The sequence below is a fragment of the Gadus macrocephalus genome, chromosome 12 (genome assembly GCF_031168955.1).
Source record: "Gadus macrocephalus chromosome 12, ASM3116895v1".
In the NCBI taxonomy this organism is placed as follows: Eukaryota; Metazoa; Chordata; class Actinopteri; order Gadiformes; family Gadidae; genus Gadus; species Gadus macrocephalus.
Window position 1 is genome coordinate 20787444 of NC_082393.1, and position 18975 is coordinate 20806418.

Consider the following 18975-nt stretch of genomic DNA (forward strand, 5'->3'; position numbering starts at 1 on the left):
CACACACACACACACACACACACACACACACACACACACACACACACACACACACACACACAGAAACACACACAACACGCTCGCAATGCACTCAAAGTCACACGCATCAACAATGGGCCTCAAGAAGTGTCCGATAAAATATTGATCGGCATTACCATTTAATCGATGGACGGACATGAAAATTCAATGCAGTCCTCTTGAAGCTCAGCCGGCAGGGCCTCCCCACGGCACGGCTGACGGAATGGGATTACTGGTTTGGGGGCATGAAAGCGTCTCTATGGGAGGTCATCTGGAGAGACACACCAGAACAGATTCAAAGACAGGCTGCTTGCACAGGGAGAGGGATTGCCTGTGTGCGTCCGTGCGTGAGTGCGTTGTGTGCTTATGTGTGTGGGTGCGCGTCGTCTGCGTATGTGTGTGGGTGGGTGCTACTGCGTATGTGTGCGTGAATCCGGATAGGAGGAAAAAACAATGAGTGAGTGACTGGTCTTTCATCATGTTGGTTGGTGATGAAAGATGCAGTGTGGGGGAAACAGGGGCCCGTCCTCCGTTGAGACACACCTTTGGTGTGTGTGTGGTGGGTGGATGTGTGTGTGTGTGTGTGTGTGTGTGTGTGTTGCCTGTCCCTTGCTGTCACCGGCGATCACAGTCCATCACAGTCTGTCGGTCGCACAGCTCTTCGTCGAGACAAAATGTTGAATAAGCATCTAAGACACACACAAACACACACGCACGCACACACATAAGCTGCGGGAAAACAGAAATCCGCTCATACTCTCTCATCACCTTCATCCACTCTACGAAAATCGCCGCTTTCTGATTCAGCGTACACTGACAGAATCCATGCAGATTTGACGCCTCCCTTCACCTAATGTCCCAGCGCTGTCAGGAATCTGACATGAAGGGCCCTACCTTGAGAAAGGTGACCTACACAGGCAACCCACTTACAGCATTGTACATTGCTTTTGTGTCCTACATAGAGCAGTCTTTATTGATTATCTCTTTTTGTTCAACAAGTGATAGGGAATTCCAGTAGGCTTGGGTAAATTGAAAATTGAAATTGCAGTGCACTCATTATGAGTCACTACAAGTATAGGAAAGAAGAAATCCCAAGATGTTAAACGATAAGCTTAACATCATTCAAATGCAATGTGTTTCCAGTTAACTTCTTTCAGAGTCAGTTGCCATCACGCATTGTTTTTGTGTTAGAGGAGAGCCCAAACATGAGCCTTGATTCAGATTCAGAAGAGAGACACCGTGGAGAACAGTATGGAAATTTGCTGGCAACGCTGCGAGGAAGTGATGATTGAAGCAGTGAAAGTAGTGCAGGGCTGGGCCGGATACAGCATCTAGCACAGAGGGAAACTGTTGCTGCCATGGCTGCCCTCCGTTTGTCTTTTCTTTGCAGCATCTTCGATTCCCTTCTTCTACTGCCAATGCCTTAGCCTAGCTCTCCCCTTCGTCCTACTGTACCCCCCCCCCCCACACACACCACACACCACAAACACACATTTTACCCAACCCTTCTCGTCCAATCACCCTCTGTCTTCTGCAATCTATTTTACAAGCCTCTTGCCTATCGCATGCCCGAGCATGTAAACATCCCCCCTCTCCACCCCATCACCCCTTCTCTCTCCATCTCTCCTCTTTTGCTCCCCTTGCTACATCCAGAAATACATGTGTTGCAACTACATTCCAAAGCATCTTCACACTAAATAATGAAAAAGGCCTGGGCCTGATTGCTATGCTATCCTGACCTGTCAAGATCTAAAGGGGGTGAGGAGCGTAAAAAAATACGATAATCAAACACTAAGCCACAGGGGGTGCACCAAAACATCTGCCCTACAAATTCAGTTTATTTATATATATATATATATATATATATATATATATATATATATATATATATATATTTATATAATACACCCACACAACCCCAGCAGTAGCACCCAGCTTTGGCATGGCACACTAGTTGCCGACGGGCATCCAGTCTAGTCTCAAACAGTCTCAAGTGGTTTACGCGGGCGGATGTTTAGCTTTCCGCACGACTCCGTGACGTGCCGGGGTTAGACAGGGAGGCGTTCCGAATCGTGTTCGAACACGGGTAGATGCGTGTAATTAATTCACTCGCCGTAGAGTTGCTGCATAGTTTTTTTTTGCTGACATATGCAAATGGCACGGCCTGTCGGGGCCCCACGTTTAAGAAGACAAACACAGCTCCGGTGCGCTGGGAGAGTCTGGAGCAGCGAGGTGGGCCGCAGACGCCAAGGTCACCCCGCGGGAATGCCTCGACGACAGGCGTCTCTCCTTGAAACACCTTGGGCACTCTCCCTGTGCCCACACTGCAGTACTAAAGTACCCTTTAGTACTCGCCTACAGTACAGGGCCCGGTTTCCCGATAACGTTCTCTCTTAGCGCACTACGAAGACTCCTACGTTTAGACTCATCAAAGTTGTTTACCTCCATGGGCGTGGTTCCCGAAACGGTTTCTTAGGAGTCTTCTTAGGGAACACTCCTTACGTCGTTCGTAAACGGCGCTGTCCAGAAAGAACGTGCTGAAATCGATTGCTCAGAGATCGAGTTTCCATTTCATGTGCAGGTGCATGACAGCGTTCTAAAAAAGATTGCAGTCTTTGCGAATAAAACCTTGCTCGAAATTAGTAGGCCTAAACATTTATGTAACCATGGGCGAACCTAGCATAGCCTACACTGAGTTTAAAAAATATATATAGAAAAATAGACATTTTGAAATGAAAACTACATTTCGAATAGTTTATTCAGCTTATTATATAATACTGTTTACTCTGGCGCTGCTTTGCTTTTTATCACCTGTAGGGGTCTGTGTGCGAGCTTTGCGCAGCGCCTGGCCAGTGTGTGCTTGTCAGGTGAAAGCTAAAAGTCAAGGGACAGAGGCGGTGGTTGAAAAAAGCCTTTAGACCACTTATTATGCTCACTTGTTTCTTATAATGGTACATTTGTTTCCTACTATAATTTCCTTAATTTAGAAGACAGTTTTGTTAATTTTTGGTTGAAGTTTTTTGCAATTGTTGGAAGCGAGTCGAGCTGACCTCACCTTGCTGTACCCACAGCCAAACAAACAGCCGAGACAACATCCTTAAGTCAAACATCTAGAAGCTATCTAGAAATGAGCATAGTGCTTTCCAATAAATTACTTTTTCTTACTGTTATTAATCATAGCTACACCAATTTAGAAAGGGTTTATTCGATTTACCTTAGAAACTATGGAATTACTTACCTGGTAACAACCTCTGCAGGAACCGTTTTCCTCTAGTGTCATGGTACATCTTCTTAAATACTGGGTACGAAGCCGTTTGTTTCCATGGTGTTACCGCGTTTTTACCGTATAATTTGTAATAGATACATTCCATTGTCCATGCAGTAAACTGGAACTTGTACCATGTACGTTCTGCAACGTTACTAAGTAAAACATGACAATTTACCCAGTTAGTAAGCTGAAACTGTACTGTAAAAGGAAGCCTCGTTTGTTTCCATGGTATTACCAGGTTCTTACCATATAATTTGTAATAGATACATTCCATCTAATCTACAGTACTTAAGTACCCTGCAGTAGTAACCTACTGTTCTCAAGTACCCTACAGTACTACACTACAGTAATCAAGTACACTACAGTAATAACCTACAATACAGTACTACACTACAGTAGTCAAGTACTCTACTGTACTAACCTAAAGTACTCAAGTACCCTACAGTACTATCCTACAGTACTCAAGTTCCCTACAGTAGTCACTTACAATACAGTACTACACTATAGTACTCAAGTACCCTACAGTACTCGCCTAGAATGCAGTACTACACCACAGTACTCAAGTACCCTACTGTACTAACCTAAAGTACTCAAGTACCCTACAGTACTATCCTACAGTACTCAAGTTCCCTACAGTAGTCACTTACAATACAGTACTACACTATAGTACTCAAGTACCCTACAGTACTCTCCTACAGTGCAGTACTACACCACAGTACTCAAGCACCCTACTGTACTAACCTACAGTACTCAAGTACCAGTACTCGCCTACAATGCAGTACTACACTACAGTACAGTAATCACCTACAACACAGTACTACACTACAGTACTCAAGTACCCTACAGTACTCACCTACACTACAGTTCTACCCTACACTACAGTACTCAAGTACCCTACAGTACTCACCTACACTACAGTACTACCCTACACTACAGTACTCAAGTACACTCCAGTACTCAAGTACACGCCTGCCAAAAAAACCAAAGCTTGCACTGAAGTATTGTCATGACCGGGCGATGCAGTTCCCTGCTGGCGTGCATCATAAATCACATATGCCACCCTTAAGTATTTAAGATGTAAACAATGGGGCTGGTTCTCATGTTTGGCCTCGCACTGCGCTGCTGCAGCCACACGGAGACTGGCAGAGCCATGGACGGATTGCATGTTTGACGGCTCCTTAACCAACAACAATCTGGTTCCTCAGCTATCCAGATTGTCTCTTCACCCCCCTTCCCCCCCACTCAGGAATTACACACATATGCAGACTCCCGATGTGACATACAAACAGGCCCCCTACACACACACACACACACACACACACATATTGACACAGACCGACAGACACACACACACACACACTCACTGCCCATCTGCCACACTAATGGGATGGAGCAGAAGCTGCCAGCCACATCTTATAGGGTGCATATGTCTGAGCTGTGCATGGTATATAGTTCTAAGCCTGGCGGGGGTTAATATATCTAAGCCATGCATGCCTGAAAATGCTGATGCTGTGTGTGTGTGTGTGTGTGTGTGTGTGTGTGTGTGTGTGTGTGTGTGTGTGTGCGTGTGTGTGTGTGTGTGTGTGTGTGTGTGTGTGTGTGTGTGTGTGTGTGTGTGTGTGTGTGTGTGTTACGACACCCAGGATGATCCAACGGGATGAGAACGGAGACTGGTGAAAAACAAAAGGATCTCTGCTGCGTTCCAATCACTTTCTCTCTCAGTGCACACGCAGTGTCCGAATAGAGGCATTGTTAGGAGTGTATCTCGTCCCGCTGAATTGGCCTACATTGTCTCTCGCCCGTAACAAGAGCCCATTCATTGAAGTGAATCTTTTGATAGTCGGGGCAACTTCAAATAAGTGCAGATTGCAGAACTGCAGAAGAGAGAGAGGAAGTTATTCAATTAAAACAGAGACAAATGCACACATTTAATTAATGCAGTCAATTAATACTGCCTCTGTGCTACCCACATCTGATTTTGTCTATCGATGCATTGATTACCCGATGCTATAGACATTTCATCAACTCCTACATTTATTACCTTTCCATTTTAATTTCAATGTGGCCAGTTCATTTAAAACTCGTGCCTCGTGTACAACCTACCGAAGTTCTCCCATGTGACCCCCCCTCTTCCGGGACCTCCACTGGCTCCCTGTAGTAGCTCGCATCAGATTCAAGATGATGGTACTGGCATACAACGCAATCGATGGAACTGCCCCTGCCTACCTCCAAGCATTGGTAAAGCCACACACCCCAGCTCGATCCCTCCGCTCAACTACCTCAGCTGGACGTCTGGTACCACCATCGCTCAGAGCAAGCAAAGGTCGATCAACAAAGTCCCAACTTTTCTCTGTTTTGAGACCTCAGTGGTGGAACGAGCTCCCCGCCGATGTCAGGATCGCAGAGTCGCTCACCAGCTTCCGCAAAAGACTCAAAACTCACCTGTTCAGAGTTCACCTCGCCTCTGCATAGCTACCCAGCCCCTTCCGGCCACCATTGTATGTTGTACATCCTTTCACTTAATGTACGCACTTATTGTACGTACTTAATCTAAAAGAGAGCAGTATATTGTTTCACTTCAAAATGTACTTATTGTAAGTCACTTTGGATAAAAGCGTCTGCTAAATGCTAAATGTAAACTGAAAATGTTTTGAAAATTACGGTTATTTTGATTGTATTTTTAAATAAAGTAACTAATGGCAGCTATTGCTTGACACCCATGGTTGGCCCTATCTCAATGCATTAATGTGGTCAAATTATTATTATTAATTGCATTATTATTATCATATATATATATATATCTTTGTCGTATAATTATCATTGTGGTTATGTTGGTTCATTATAAATCCCTTTATCCCAAAACACGTGTCCACTGCGGACCCAAACCTCCCAGAGGGCCATATTTTCTAAATCCTAGGAAAATAATGATGCTTGAAATTAGTTTGATCATAAGAAAAAGTCCCCTCGCATATATTTTTTAATTTTATTAGTTTCAAGACTTCCACCAAACCCCGGACGGTCAATCTGCACGTCCCTCTCTACGTCGTTCACCCGCCTGTCAGCTGCACATGTAAATAAACTAAATCAAACTCGTACTGTACAGTAGCCTATCTCAGCCGCATCCTTACTCAATGCGTTATGTAACCGAACTACGCGGAGCATGGTTTATTCATGAGGCTTATTTTGGCCCCGAGAACTGGATGTTCTAAATCAGAGGAGGATCTCTCTATCTTCCACCAGGCCCCCCCAGGGGCTGTGCATGAGAACAACAGTAACAGAATAATCCCTGGACTAAAAGCAGCGGAACAAGAGAACAATGATCTATGCAAAGAGAGACCGATTAAGAAACGCCACAGCAAGGCGATCATCATTAATATGTTCCGTTATTCTCTCAACCGGACTGAATTCAGATATGGGTTAGGCCTTCACACCTATACAGTATATACATATAAATACATATCTATATCTATATATATATATATATATATATATATACATATATATATATATATATAGATAATTGTAGATATGTATAATAATGTCTGTGTGTTTTAGTCAGTCTGTGTTTATGTGTTTGTGTGTCTATGTATTTTTCCCTGTGTCTGTTTTGTCAGACTGTGTGTGTGTGTGGGTCTGTGAGACAGTTTGTGTGTGTATGCTCTATTCAATCTGTGTTTGTGTGTATGGGTGTGAGTTCCTGAATGCCTTAAGGCTTAGCTGGCCAGCGTGTCGCTGGAGAGCCCTCTGCTGTTAAAAGATCCAGCTACCTGGCCAGTATCTTCTCTCTCTCTCTCTCTCTCTCTCTCTCTCTCTCTCAATCCCTCTCTGAGCCCGTCTGAGTCCTGCGCCTTCGATTTAATTTCAATTGGATTGCCGATGCATTTGCTCCCTTCTCCGTGAGAGGCTGAAATGTTACCGAATGTACTTCACACTATAATCTTTCAAAATCCTATTAGCAAAGTATGACTTTATTTGAAATCAAATGCGTATTGCGACGCTACTAATTCTGGTGCGTTTCCACAGACCCCAGCCGTGTACCCTTGCCGTGCGTCTTTCTCACTTTCATCATAGCTGTAAGGCGCGACAGTAGTCGTACGTATGACGAAACTCAATCCCCGCTTTCATTCTCCCCGCCGCCCCTGCCACACCTCCTCTCATTGTTCACTCTTCTTAGATTTTTTTCAAATACGGAAATGAATGCATCGCAAAAGCAGAGGGTTGCGGTACCTGCAGACAAAGAGAGAGAGGGGAAGGGAGGGGGGGGGGGGGAGTGGGGAGAGGGGAGAAGACCATGAACGTTAGATTCAGAGGTGGGGGGGGTTGGGTCACCATGATGAGGACACCGAATGGGCATATCCTACAAAGAAATGTCAATCGAGGACAGGAGCAGAGACGTGTGTGTGTGTGCCTGTGTGCATTTTATGGTGGAGCACCTCTAGTGTAAACCGAGGAGAGATTCCTTCTAGGTCAACAATGGCCTGAGTCAATGTCTTCTCCTAATGTCAACATATCAAAAATTGATGTAGCAACATTTGTTCAGGTTGGACAAATCTGTAAGTGACATTTTGAGACTGTGCGTCAGCACAATGGAATGTGCTGCTACTTAGGCCAAACCTGTGAAGCTTTGGTCTTGGTAAATGTCATTATTATTAGTATTATTGCCATCAACATTATTTTTGTGATTAGAGAATGCAGCCAAAGTGTCTCTCTCTCTCGAGAAACAATACCGGGTGGTCACAGGGTGTCCTGCCCGAACAATTAAGGACATCACTGAAACGCTTTGTTTGCATTGAAGCTGATTGCTGTCATCGTTTGGTGCAGCATACTGAATTCACAGTTGTGATTAGCCAGGACGAAAACAGGAAGTAGCAGGTAGAGTTAGGAGACTTGTGTGGCTCTTTCACACTGAAATAACAAATAATCCTGACTCGCCAATGAGAGAGTGCATTTAGTTTATTTGCTTCTTAAAGAACTCTGTGCCACTTAAGTTGTGAATTTAAAAAGTGTGTTCATCTCTGTGGCTACTTTTTCAGGCATGTTGGTATATAAATCCCCATAATGATGTACCAGAGACTAGATAGCATACGGCTTGCTGAACGTGTGTATACCACTGGTCATTTATCCTGAACCCTGCTGCACGTGATCAATTACATAGTAGTTGTGTGTGGTAGTTGGCATGCTGAATTCAGCATTAGATATGCCTGCAAGGATCCATATCTCTTTGCTGAACGGCTTATAGGTAAGGCAGACTGGCAGACAATCTAGCCGACAACCAAATATTTGTTTTTGACTTGCAAACTCTTACGTGTGCGAAGACAATTGGCTCCATTGTCCGATGTTTTGCTAGCATGCCATCTCACAGATACTCTGGGACAAAGTATGCCAAACTCACTGACAGAATGAACATTAGGTTTCCAGGACGACAACAACAAAGTTTTACTATCATTGAGCTTTCCTCAACACCACAGGCTCAATATTTTCCCAACATTTCAGAACTGCTTGCAATTCAGACTCAGATAGCATGAATTCAGGAATAGTGTTCCCAAACACACTTAGCCAAAACCACAACGTGTCAGTCACGGTCCATTCCAGGCGCAGTCTCATTAGCTCCAAGAAACACTTTTTAATTGCTGTTGCAAAATGGCGTCTGCCTTTTGATATCGGTTGCTTCCCAGAATGTTGGCTAGTCAATACAGGAAATACCCTTTGAGGACACCATCAAATGTTTTTTTTTGTCCAGCCAGCATACCTCACGGTAACAACCATACACACAGACACACACACAAACAAACACACACACACGCACACACACACCGGTTTCTACTTTCATCAATACATTGATGAAACTAGAAACCCAAGAAGTAGTGCCATTATCATCCATATGTTGAGGATAACTTCAAATTCACTTCATAGCTACAGCATTTAGTGTGTGTCCCGCACGCACCTATGCATGCACGCACACGCAGACACACACACACACACACACAAAGCACAAAGCACACACACACACGCACACACACACACACACACACACACACACACACACAAAGCACGCACACACAAAGCATGCATCACACACATTTTTCCACTCTTTCTTCCACTCAAACTTGTATCTGTTGAGCTGCCGAGCTGTTGGTGTGTAAACAGCAGCTGGCAAGTGGGAGGGAGCTGTCCAAGGTGCTGGCGGTGCAGAGAAGCAGTGCCCGCCTGTGTGGAGGGTCTCTGGCCGTGGTGCTGATTTCAAAGGAAACAAGTGCTGTGTGGCAACGTTTTCCTCCACCACACTCGCACATGGTACATGGTTAGCCAGGACAAAACACTCAATAAAGCCAGCAATTTTTATACTAATCATGAATCACTATTTAGTGGCATTTTTATGGCAAAATATTCGATGTTCAGTATGTTCTTATTGTGTATTATTGTATATTTTCTTTTTTTGTATCTTGCTAAATGTGGTCTCTCTTAAAGGGGTAGTGGATTTTGATGAACTACCCCTTCCAACACAACTATTATCCACCACAACCACAAAGTCCTTCTTCTTACCCTTCCCTCCCCTCGTGTTTCCTTTACCATTATCATGTTGTCCTCCTCCCCCAGTCTCTCTCAGTCCTCTCTGCTCTACTTCCCCTCTCTTTCCCTCTCTGTCAGCCTCTCTACTTAATGTTGATACGAAATGTGGATGAGCGAGAGTGTGAGCAAGAGAGTGAGAGAGAGTGTGAGCAAGAGAGTGAGAGAGAGTGGGAGAGGGAGCGTGAGAGGGAGTGTTAGAAAGAGTGAGAGAGAGTGTTAGAAAGAGAGTGAGAGAGAGTGTGAGCAAGAGAGTGAGAGAGAGTGTGAGCAAGAGAGTGAGAGAGAGTGTGAGCAAGAGAGTGAGAGAGAGTGGGAGCAAGAGAGTGAGAGAGAGTGGGAGAGGGAGCGTGAGAGGGAGTGTTAGAAAGAGAGTGAGAGAGAGTGTTAGAAAGAGAGTGAGAGTGGGAGAGGGAGCATGAGAGGGAGAGGGTGCCCCAGAAATAAGACCATAAATAAGAAATCAAGGGCCTTTTCTGTCCCGCCACATTACATGCCTTTGACGTATGCTTTCTGCAGTGGTATTACTCACTACCCTCAAATCAATGCTCTAATCTTTCTCCGCTGCAAGATTGATTTCCTTGCCCGCAATGGCAGCAGCGAAGCCGCTCCCAGAGTGGATGATAGGGGGGGCCCGACTAAATACTGTGGTGGGGCTGATGGTCGGGGGTTAGGCTTTAACTGAGCGGGGCGGGGTCCCCTCTTCCGTGTCGAATGCTTAAAAGGTTGAGTTTATGGTTGATTATAGTATATATATACACTATATATATATATATATATATATATATATATATATATATATATATATCTCGCTATATATCTCTCTCTCTCGCTATATATATATATAGCGAGAGAGAGAGAGAGAGAGAGAGAGAGGGGGGGGGGGGGGAGTGAGAGGGAGAGAGAGAGAGGGGGGGAGAGAGGGAGAGAGAGAGAGAGTGAGAGGGGGGGAGAGAGAGAGAGAGGGCGGGGAGAGGGAGAGAGAGAGAGAGGGGGGTGGGAGAGAGCGGGGGGGAGAGAGAGAGAGATGGGGGGGGAGAGAGAGAGAAGAGAGAAAGAGATGGGGGGAGAGAGAGAGGGGGGAGAGAGAGGGGGGGAGAGAGAGAGAGACACAATTCAGGACCTCCTTTTCGGGAGGATAGTTGGATCTTTGTTATACTGTTATTGAGCTATAACACAAGCTGCTGTCGTTTCTTTTGGCGGTGATCAAATGAAATGCGTTGCTCATTTCCAAGGCTCTGTTGCAGTTGTGTTTCTGCTGAGGGTGGGATGCAGGACGTCCTTGGCGTGCTTGCTCAGCTGGGGATTGTACGCAATTCAATATTTATTTCAGTCCAATAAACATTGCGAGTTCTGTTGTTGGATTGTTATGCTGTTGCGATGTTACTGAGTATATCGAGTAAGTTCTTTTTTGATCTTTATCTTAGTATACCACAAACCCTAACTTTGTTTTTTACAAACCTTTTGCAAATGTGATGAGGAGAAAAAAATAGTATTTTAATACCAGACTTCAACAAAGGCTTTATAAACAGCTGTGGACACTAGCAAAACCAGCTGGCTAAGCTAACGAGTAGCATACAATAATTAAAGTTCTCATCTTATATAAAAAGGCAGAGCAGATGGGCGAATGGTGCGACAACAGTATAGGAATACTCGGCACTAAAACACATGCACGTGCACACACACACACACACACACGAGGAATCAACGGACAAAATAATTTCCTTCTGAGTAGTGTGAACAGAACACATCCCTTAGAATCTGATCGGTTTTATTTAGCATTGGTCATTGTGATTGGGATTTTAGATCTCAGTCCATCCACTACAGTCCTTATGCAATAGACCCGTATCACAGAGGCCTCAACGTAGGATAAACGCAGGTGTCACTCATAATACGTATTATGGGTTTTCTCCTTTTATGTACCAGTATCCAGGGAGTCAACAAGTGAAGTTAAGTCTACAACCGGTGCCCTGGTTCATGAAAGGAGCACACACCTGTGTTTGTCTTAGGATGATAAAAATAGGGTCCATAATACTTGTTTCCCTTCTGCCTCAGAGTCCGACCCGTTTAACATGCTAGACGACTGCACAGGCCTGCTTATACTGACGTGGGGAAACAAATCAAATAACCCCCTAAAGGCTTAGGGATGCTTGTAAAGAAGATGTCCCATTCCTCCCCTCCTTCCCGTTACACAGAGGAGCAGAACCGGTGACCTTTGATGACTTCTTCTGACCTTTTTGCTGAGACAAATGCATCACTTCACGTCATATTTCATCCCCATTGTCATATCCACTGCATCCTCCTGCACTGTCCCCCCTCCCATTCCACGCAGTGTTTCAGCCAGGCGTCGTCGTGTTCAGGGGTCACCCCTTCAGTGTCCGTCCGTACGTCCCCTTTCGCTGCTCGGCTGAGATGGCGTGCTGCTGGGGAGCGGGTCAATGGTGGAGCGTGGGCGCTGTAGTTCTTATCTAACCTCACTTCCCTCATTACACAACACCCTCACATCCGAGACTCCCCCTCTCATGAGGTCTCTCTCTCTCTCTGTCTGTCTGTCTGTCTGTCTGTCTGTCTGTCTGTCTGTCCGTCCGTCCGTCCGTCCGTCCGTCCGTCCGTCCGTCCGTCCGTCCGTCCGTCCGTCCGTCCGTCCGTCCGTCCGTCCGTCCGTCCGTCCGTCCGTCCGTCCGTCCGTCCGTCCGTCCGTCCGTCCGTCCGTCCGTCTGTCTGTCTGTCTGTGTCTCTCTCTCTCTCTCTCTCTCTCTCTCTCTCTCTCTCTCCCTCTCTTGCTCTCTGTCTGTCTGTCTGTCTGTGTCTCTTGCTCTCTCTAACCTTCTCTGTCTGTCTATATGTCTCTCTCTCCCTCTCTCTCTCTCTCTCTCTCTCTCTCTCTCTCTCTCTCTCGCTTTCTCTCTCTCTTTTTCTCTCTCTCTCTGTCTGTCTGTCTGTATGTCTCTCTCTCTCTATTTTTGTCTGTCTGTTTGTCTCTCTCTCTCTCTCTCTCTCTCTCTCTCTCTCTCTCTCTATTTGTGTCCGTCTGTCTGTCTGTCTGTCTGTCTGTCTGTCTGTCTGTCTGTCTGTCTGTCTGTCTGTCTGTCTGTCTGTCTGTCTGTCTGTCTGTCTCTCTCTCTCTCTCTCTCTCTCTCTCTCTCTCTCTCTCTCTCTCTCTCTCTCTCTCTCTCTCTCTCTCTCTCTCTCTCATATTACCTGTGCAGGAAGAGAACAAGCCAAGGCCTGTGTATGTGGAAGCTCAGTTTATGGAATGGCTGAGGTAATTGCGGTGGTTGGCTCACTCAAGATGTGGTTCCTGCAGGTCAGATGTAATACCTCATCCCCCTCATCATATACCCGGCCACCCATGTATACACTCAACCTCACGGGACACTGAACACACAGGCTGCTTTAATCTATGTGCCCGCGGCGTTGGTCACCATACAGAGAATGCCCTTGAGCAAGCACTGACTCAATATCAAACCTCTTGTTTGCCTGTGGTCCACCAATGCAACCAGACTGGGTATTTATTCCCATAACTATGATCAGTCTTTGAAATGAATGGTTAGTGTCCTGAAGGAGCAATACATACATGTGTGGACATAAATGGAGGTCCACATGTAGCACAAAGACTGGAAGCAAATGTAATGATGAGGAGCCGTGTTGTGAGGTACTGGGGTTGCTCAGGAAACCCATAATTCCACCTTGTGTGTGTGTGTGGAATGTTTATATTGGAGGATAACCCCCTGAGAAGAACAATCACGCGTTCAATTGCGATACTTACACACATCCACACACCTTTCACTGAATGGATAACGTGGCGCTTGCGTTCTGGTCCTGCTTCAGACAGCTTTAATATTAGCTATTATACGTGATCAGAACTGTATTATAATACCTATGCTTATAACTATAATAGGGAACTATTATACAGCTTGCCACCCTTCATTTCACTGCTCATTATGCATGTGCAACTGTGCCTGTGACAAATAAAGCTTTAAATTGGAGCAGAATCGAGGTGGGCAGCTGTGTGGGGCCGTTTCCCGGAGAGGAACACCATGATGTTCCCCAGCCCTGCACTAGAAGGGACAGTTGAGTGCTCTTCATTGAATCTTGAAACCTTGCTGTGGAAGCAGAGCACACGTTTGATTCAAGCGGCGGCCATGACTGCCTGTTTTTGAACCCTTGGTGGAAGCAACTAACGTGTCGTTTCACTAACGGCCTGGCTCTCGGCGGTCGGTTTAGCAGAGAATGTTCAGCATGTTAGGTCAGTGGGAAAATGCGATATCATTCTAGTTTTAATAAGGGAATACAGCTTTTGTTCGGTGAGGGTCATCGTGGCTAGTTTATCTCAGGGTTATGTACTTAAGAGGGGAAGTTTAACAGTTTGATATCATTAGAAAGTTGTTATGGATTGAATATTTGATTTTAGAGTTTGGGCCAAACTCGAGGACTAACTCGAGGACTAATTCCTGTCCTCGATGAATGGATGATCTACCACTTTCACTGGTAGAAAAAACTACGTTTTGGCGGCGCTTACACACAACAGTTATGTGTAGACCAAAGGGCCATTGCTATGGCTTTATTTTGTAATGCCTATGGTTTGATTACATCCTCCTTGCTGCCCTTGTTTGAGTATGTTGTGGTTAGAAACTTAATAAAGCCAACATAATAACAATAACCCTTTTTTTCTGTAGATGACAGCAGAGGCCATTTTCCGGCTGGTGAATGACCCTGTCCTGCCCTTCTACCCGTTGGACGTCGCTCTCGACGTACAGAACAAACTTAAAGGTGAGGCCATGGACACAGATGGAGGATACAGTGAGAATAATATAAGAGGGCAGGTTTTGGAAACCAGAAGTCATATTCATAGTCAAAAAATGGATTTGACTAAGATTGACTGGTTGCTATTCAAGACACCAATATCCAGCAGATGCATACATACAACTGGCCGTGATATGAGGATGAAGTTAATTGTGATATTGGACAATCAAGCTGAATGTATCCACATTGGTGTATTCACTGATCGTCGTTACGATAGGGGCTGATATGTTTCAGGTGTGAGTGTGTGTTTGTAAATGCTTATGTCTGACCCTGACAAATGCAGCTCAGCCTTTGCAGTTGCTCAGGACTTTTTGTTGGACACTGGTCGGAGCACTGCTGTGTGTGTGTGTGTGTGTGTGTGTGTGTGTGTGTGTGTGTGTGTGTGTGTGTGTGTGTGTGTGTGTGTGTGTGTGTGTGTGTGTGTGTGTGTGTGTGTGTGTGTGGTTGGCATGCACTTGGTGCATACACATGCACACACTACTGCGGCTGTCCCAGACTTCATGCAGGGGCATAACTCATTGCCATAGCTGGCAGCTTCATCAATCCCTGACCCACACCCACACACATACATAAAAACATAAAATGTTACGCATGCACAGGAACCACAATACCAAACATATGTCCACACACACACACACACACACACACACACACACACACACACACACACACACACACACACACACACACACACACACACACACACACACAAAAGTCCATGACATACATCGTTCCACAAAAACATACGCAGACTTGTGACATTCATACAACCATACCAGATAAATAACAATTTGCTACACCATGCACGTGCTCTCAAACACACACACACACACACACACACACACACACACACACACACACACACAAGCCCATAAGAATGATTGAGGGTGGATTCATTTGTTTGGCTGAGGGTATCGATCTCCCTGCACAGCCCTCATGACTCCCAGCCATGGTGACCTTGGGTCCTGCATTTGTAAAATTCACCTGGAGAGAAGCGGACTCCCCATTGCTCTTCCTTACCCTGGGCCACCTTGGATCCTCACAGCTGCTCATCCGCTTTCCTCTCTGCCCCTGTTGTTGTTGTTGTTGTTGTTGTTGTTGTTGTTGTGTCACTCGTATCAACATCCCCAGATTATGATCTCAATGCCATTTGTAGCATTATAGCAGTCTGTCTCTCTCTCTGTCTCTCTGTCTCTCTCTCTTGCTCTCTCTCTGTATTATATATTCTCTTTTCATTGGCATGGAAAATAATCATTGACATTGCAAGAGCAGTTTACAAATCAGACAAAGAAAAAAGGACAACTTACCATTCTGAAAAAAATCAAGGACATGTCCAAGTACAGTTGGACAAAGATTATTTTTGATGCAACAACCTACACAGGCACCGTCGGACGCCGGTAGCCTCCGGCAACTGTGCCGGTATACAGCACTGTTCAATTCCAAAACGTTGCCACACATGATTGTGTTTTTGTTGCCTTGGATGCCCTCTGCTCATCACCACGGGAGACAAATCGTACTGCTGTTAGTGTGCAATCCTGTGTTTCCCAACAGAAATGGCATTTTGCTTTTATCTGGAGTATTTTTCAAGCCCTTGCAGGTCCGAGGTCTTCCTGATGTGTTTTTATAGCTGTCCGGAGGTTAAAGAAGAATTCTGTGTTTTTCCGATCATTTTTTGGTGTGAGCGACTAATGCGGAGCACGTTTGCTGAATCTGTGTCCAGGGAGTGACAATGCTGGGGCCGTAATCCGTGGAAAAGGGCTGCGATGTCATCCTTTGGGTCAACAACGACCCGCTAATGTACGTCCTCTAAAAGAGCATGTTGTTGGCACTGAATAGTTCAGGTTATTCTGACATTTTAGAAAGGTTTGTGACAGAGAATTATTCTCTTTATCAGGCGATGCTGGCTGACCATGTATCTGGGACCTGTGTCAGGGATCATTTCTCAGTGGTCAACTATTCTGAGACTGTGTATTCTCATTATTTCACTCTCTGCCACAACCATGTACCCATGTGGAAGTTGTGTCTTCAATCCCATGCTGCCGTTGTATTCAAACTACGGTAAAACCGCAGCAAACATGATCATGTGTCCGGTGTTGAGTAGGGCGATTTTTTAAGCAAAAATCTTAAATGTATTTTCTGATGTTAATTATTCAGCAGTATTTGTAATTTTGTAATGTAAAAGCAGCTCAAGTGTATTACTTGCATTATTCAATTCTTTCTTTCCACATTGTGAGCCAAAATAGTCGTATTCAGTCCCCTTAATCAAGCCATGCATCGATGTTCTCCTGAATATTAATATGACCTTTAAAAGTGCATGCGGAAGCTGGTGAATATCTGATGAATGCAAAGTGACGCGTTCACCCTCCCTCCGTGTGCAAGTGAAATGTGAAGGAGGTGGTTTATTAATGCTATGGCTTCCATCCACTCAAAAAGAGCTCCTCTCCCAGCAGGTCATCGAGGGGGGGGGGGCTTCTTCAGTTCTATTGAAGAAGGCAGTGAGGCTATACCCACGAATATGGTAAACTAGTCTCCCTAATCATACTTGCAGAAGTCGTGCTATTACTAGTAGGACCTCTGGTCCCGAGATGAACGATGGACTACTAGTGACTCACTTATCATATTCAGTTAAATGTATGTTCTGCCGGGAACTAGGAAGCCTGGGATGCATTGTGATGGAATCTGGATAGTCTCTTAGTCTTTGATTTATGTATCTACCGATCCAACCGAATAAATAGTTGGCATATATGTGTCTCTATAATGCCATGGCCATACACTTAACCCTCAGAGCTGAAAGATCAGCTGTTGTGCACAGATATACACACACACACACACACACACACACACACACACACACACACACACACACACACACACACACACACACACACACACATACATATACACACACACAGCTACACATACACGTGCACACACACATATGTATGACATCTTAACAATGAAATCGCAAAATGGCCATCACACCACTGTGTGTATTGGACAGGCACAAAGGCTTGTGTGCACCCAAACCATGCATGTAGTTATGAGGCTGAGGGAGAGAGAGACTGAGAGGAAGAGAGAGAGGGAGAGAAAGAGAGAGAGGGAGAGCGAGAGGGACGGACGAGGGGCTAGAGCTAGACGCGCCCTCCCTCACATACGGGGACATACTGTACCTATTTCGACGCAGGGTGGCGTTGTAGATAGATTCCTCCCTTGTTGTTTTCTAGTTCCGTTCCCCCATGCTCCGTCTATGCATGCAAGAAGCCCCCCGACCCCCAGGCATTAACGTCTGGATGGAGTGGTTAGCCGCCCAGCCGGCTGAGACTAATGGACAGATTATGACCCGTGAGAAGGGAAAGCGAGAGCAAAGCGAGGGAGAGAGTAAGGTCTGGCGCGAGATGAAGTGAGAGGGAAGGAATGAGAGATGAAGGATTATCACACCTGCCTCCTCCCCTAGCTTGTCACTTTGTCTCTCCCACGTGGTCTCCCTTTCACCTCTGATCACTCCCCCTCCAACCCCCGCGTGCACACTCCTCCCTCTCTGATGTATGATTTCAGAAGCCATGTGCTTCGGTTTAGGTTTAGGGGATGACTTTCCTTGGGCACAGCCACCCCATAATATCTCCATTCACACCTCAACTCTTGTCTGTGTTTGTGTGTTTGTGTGTGAACGTGGGTGGGTGTGCATGTCTTTGTGTGTGTTTGTGTGTATTTGTGTGCGTGTCTATATGTGTGCATGTCCTCCAGTGTTTTCCAGTGTATTATTTTCAAACACAGCAGTATTCAAAACATCCAGTCATAAAGAGAACCCAGATTGAACAAGCAGAACTGATTTTTCACTCTAAACATGCCCTTGGTTCAGTCTGAACCCGGCAAGCCTCTTCATTAAACCAGCCCTGGCACTAAGTGGCAAGACTGCCTTTGTTTGTCAATGAGGAAATCAAAGAGCAGCAAAAAACAGACCTGCCTCTGGAAATTAACTGAATGTTGCTGAGAATATCAAAAGGAGGATTGTGTGTATGCACACCGTCCAGTATTTATAGCACAGGCTTGTACCTTGTGTATTTATATATTTATATGTTTCAAAAGAACTAACTTTAATATGATAGATCTATTTGCAGTTCCAACCGGCTAGCTGCTTGGAGGAGCTTTTAATGTCGATGTCATACTTAAGACAAAGTGCTTAAACCCAGGACATAAAATTCTACATCTAATTCTAAGTCAGCCAGTGTTCACAAAAATATTGTCGCCGTGCGTGCGTGCATGCGTGCGTGCGTGCGTGCGTGTGTGTGTGTGTGTCTGGGGAGGGAAGGGTATAG

General features: G+C 45.3%; 1 protein-coding gene across 1 annotated transcript in view; it reads left to right on the forward strand.

Moving 5' to 3' along the window:
• LOC132468553 (inactive N-acetylated-alpha-linked acidic dipeptidase-like protein 2) overlaps nucleotides 1-18975 on the forward strand; it is a 128464-nt gene that overhangs the window by 98192 nt on the left and 11297 nt on the right. The window contains exon 11 of the mRNA XM_060066281.1: nucleotides 14533-14626. Coding sequence (XP_059922264.1) covers nucleotides 14533-14626 — 94 coding nt within the window. The remainder of the gene's footprint in view (nucleotides 1-14532; nucleotides 14627-18975) is intronic.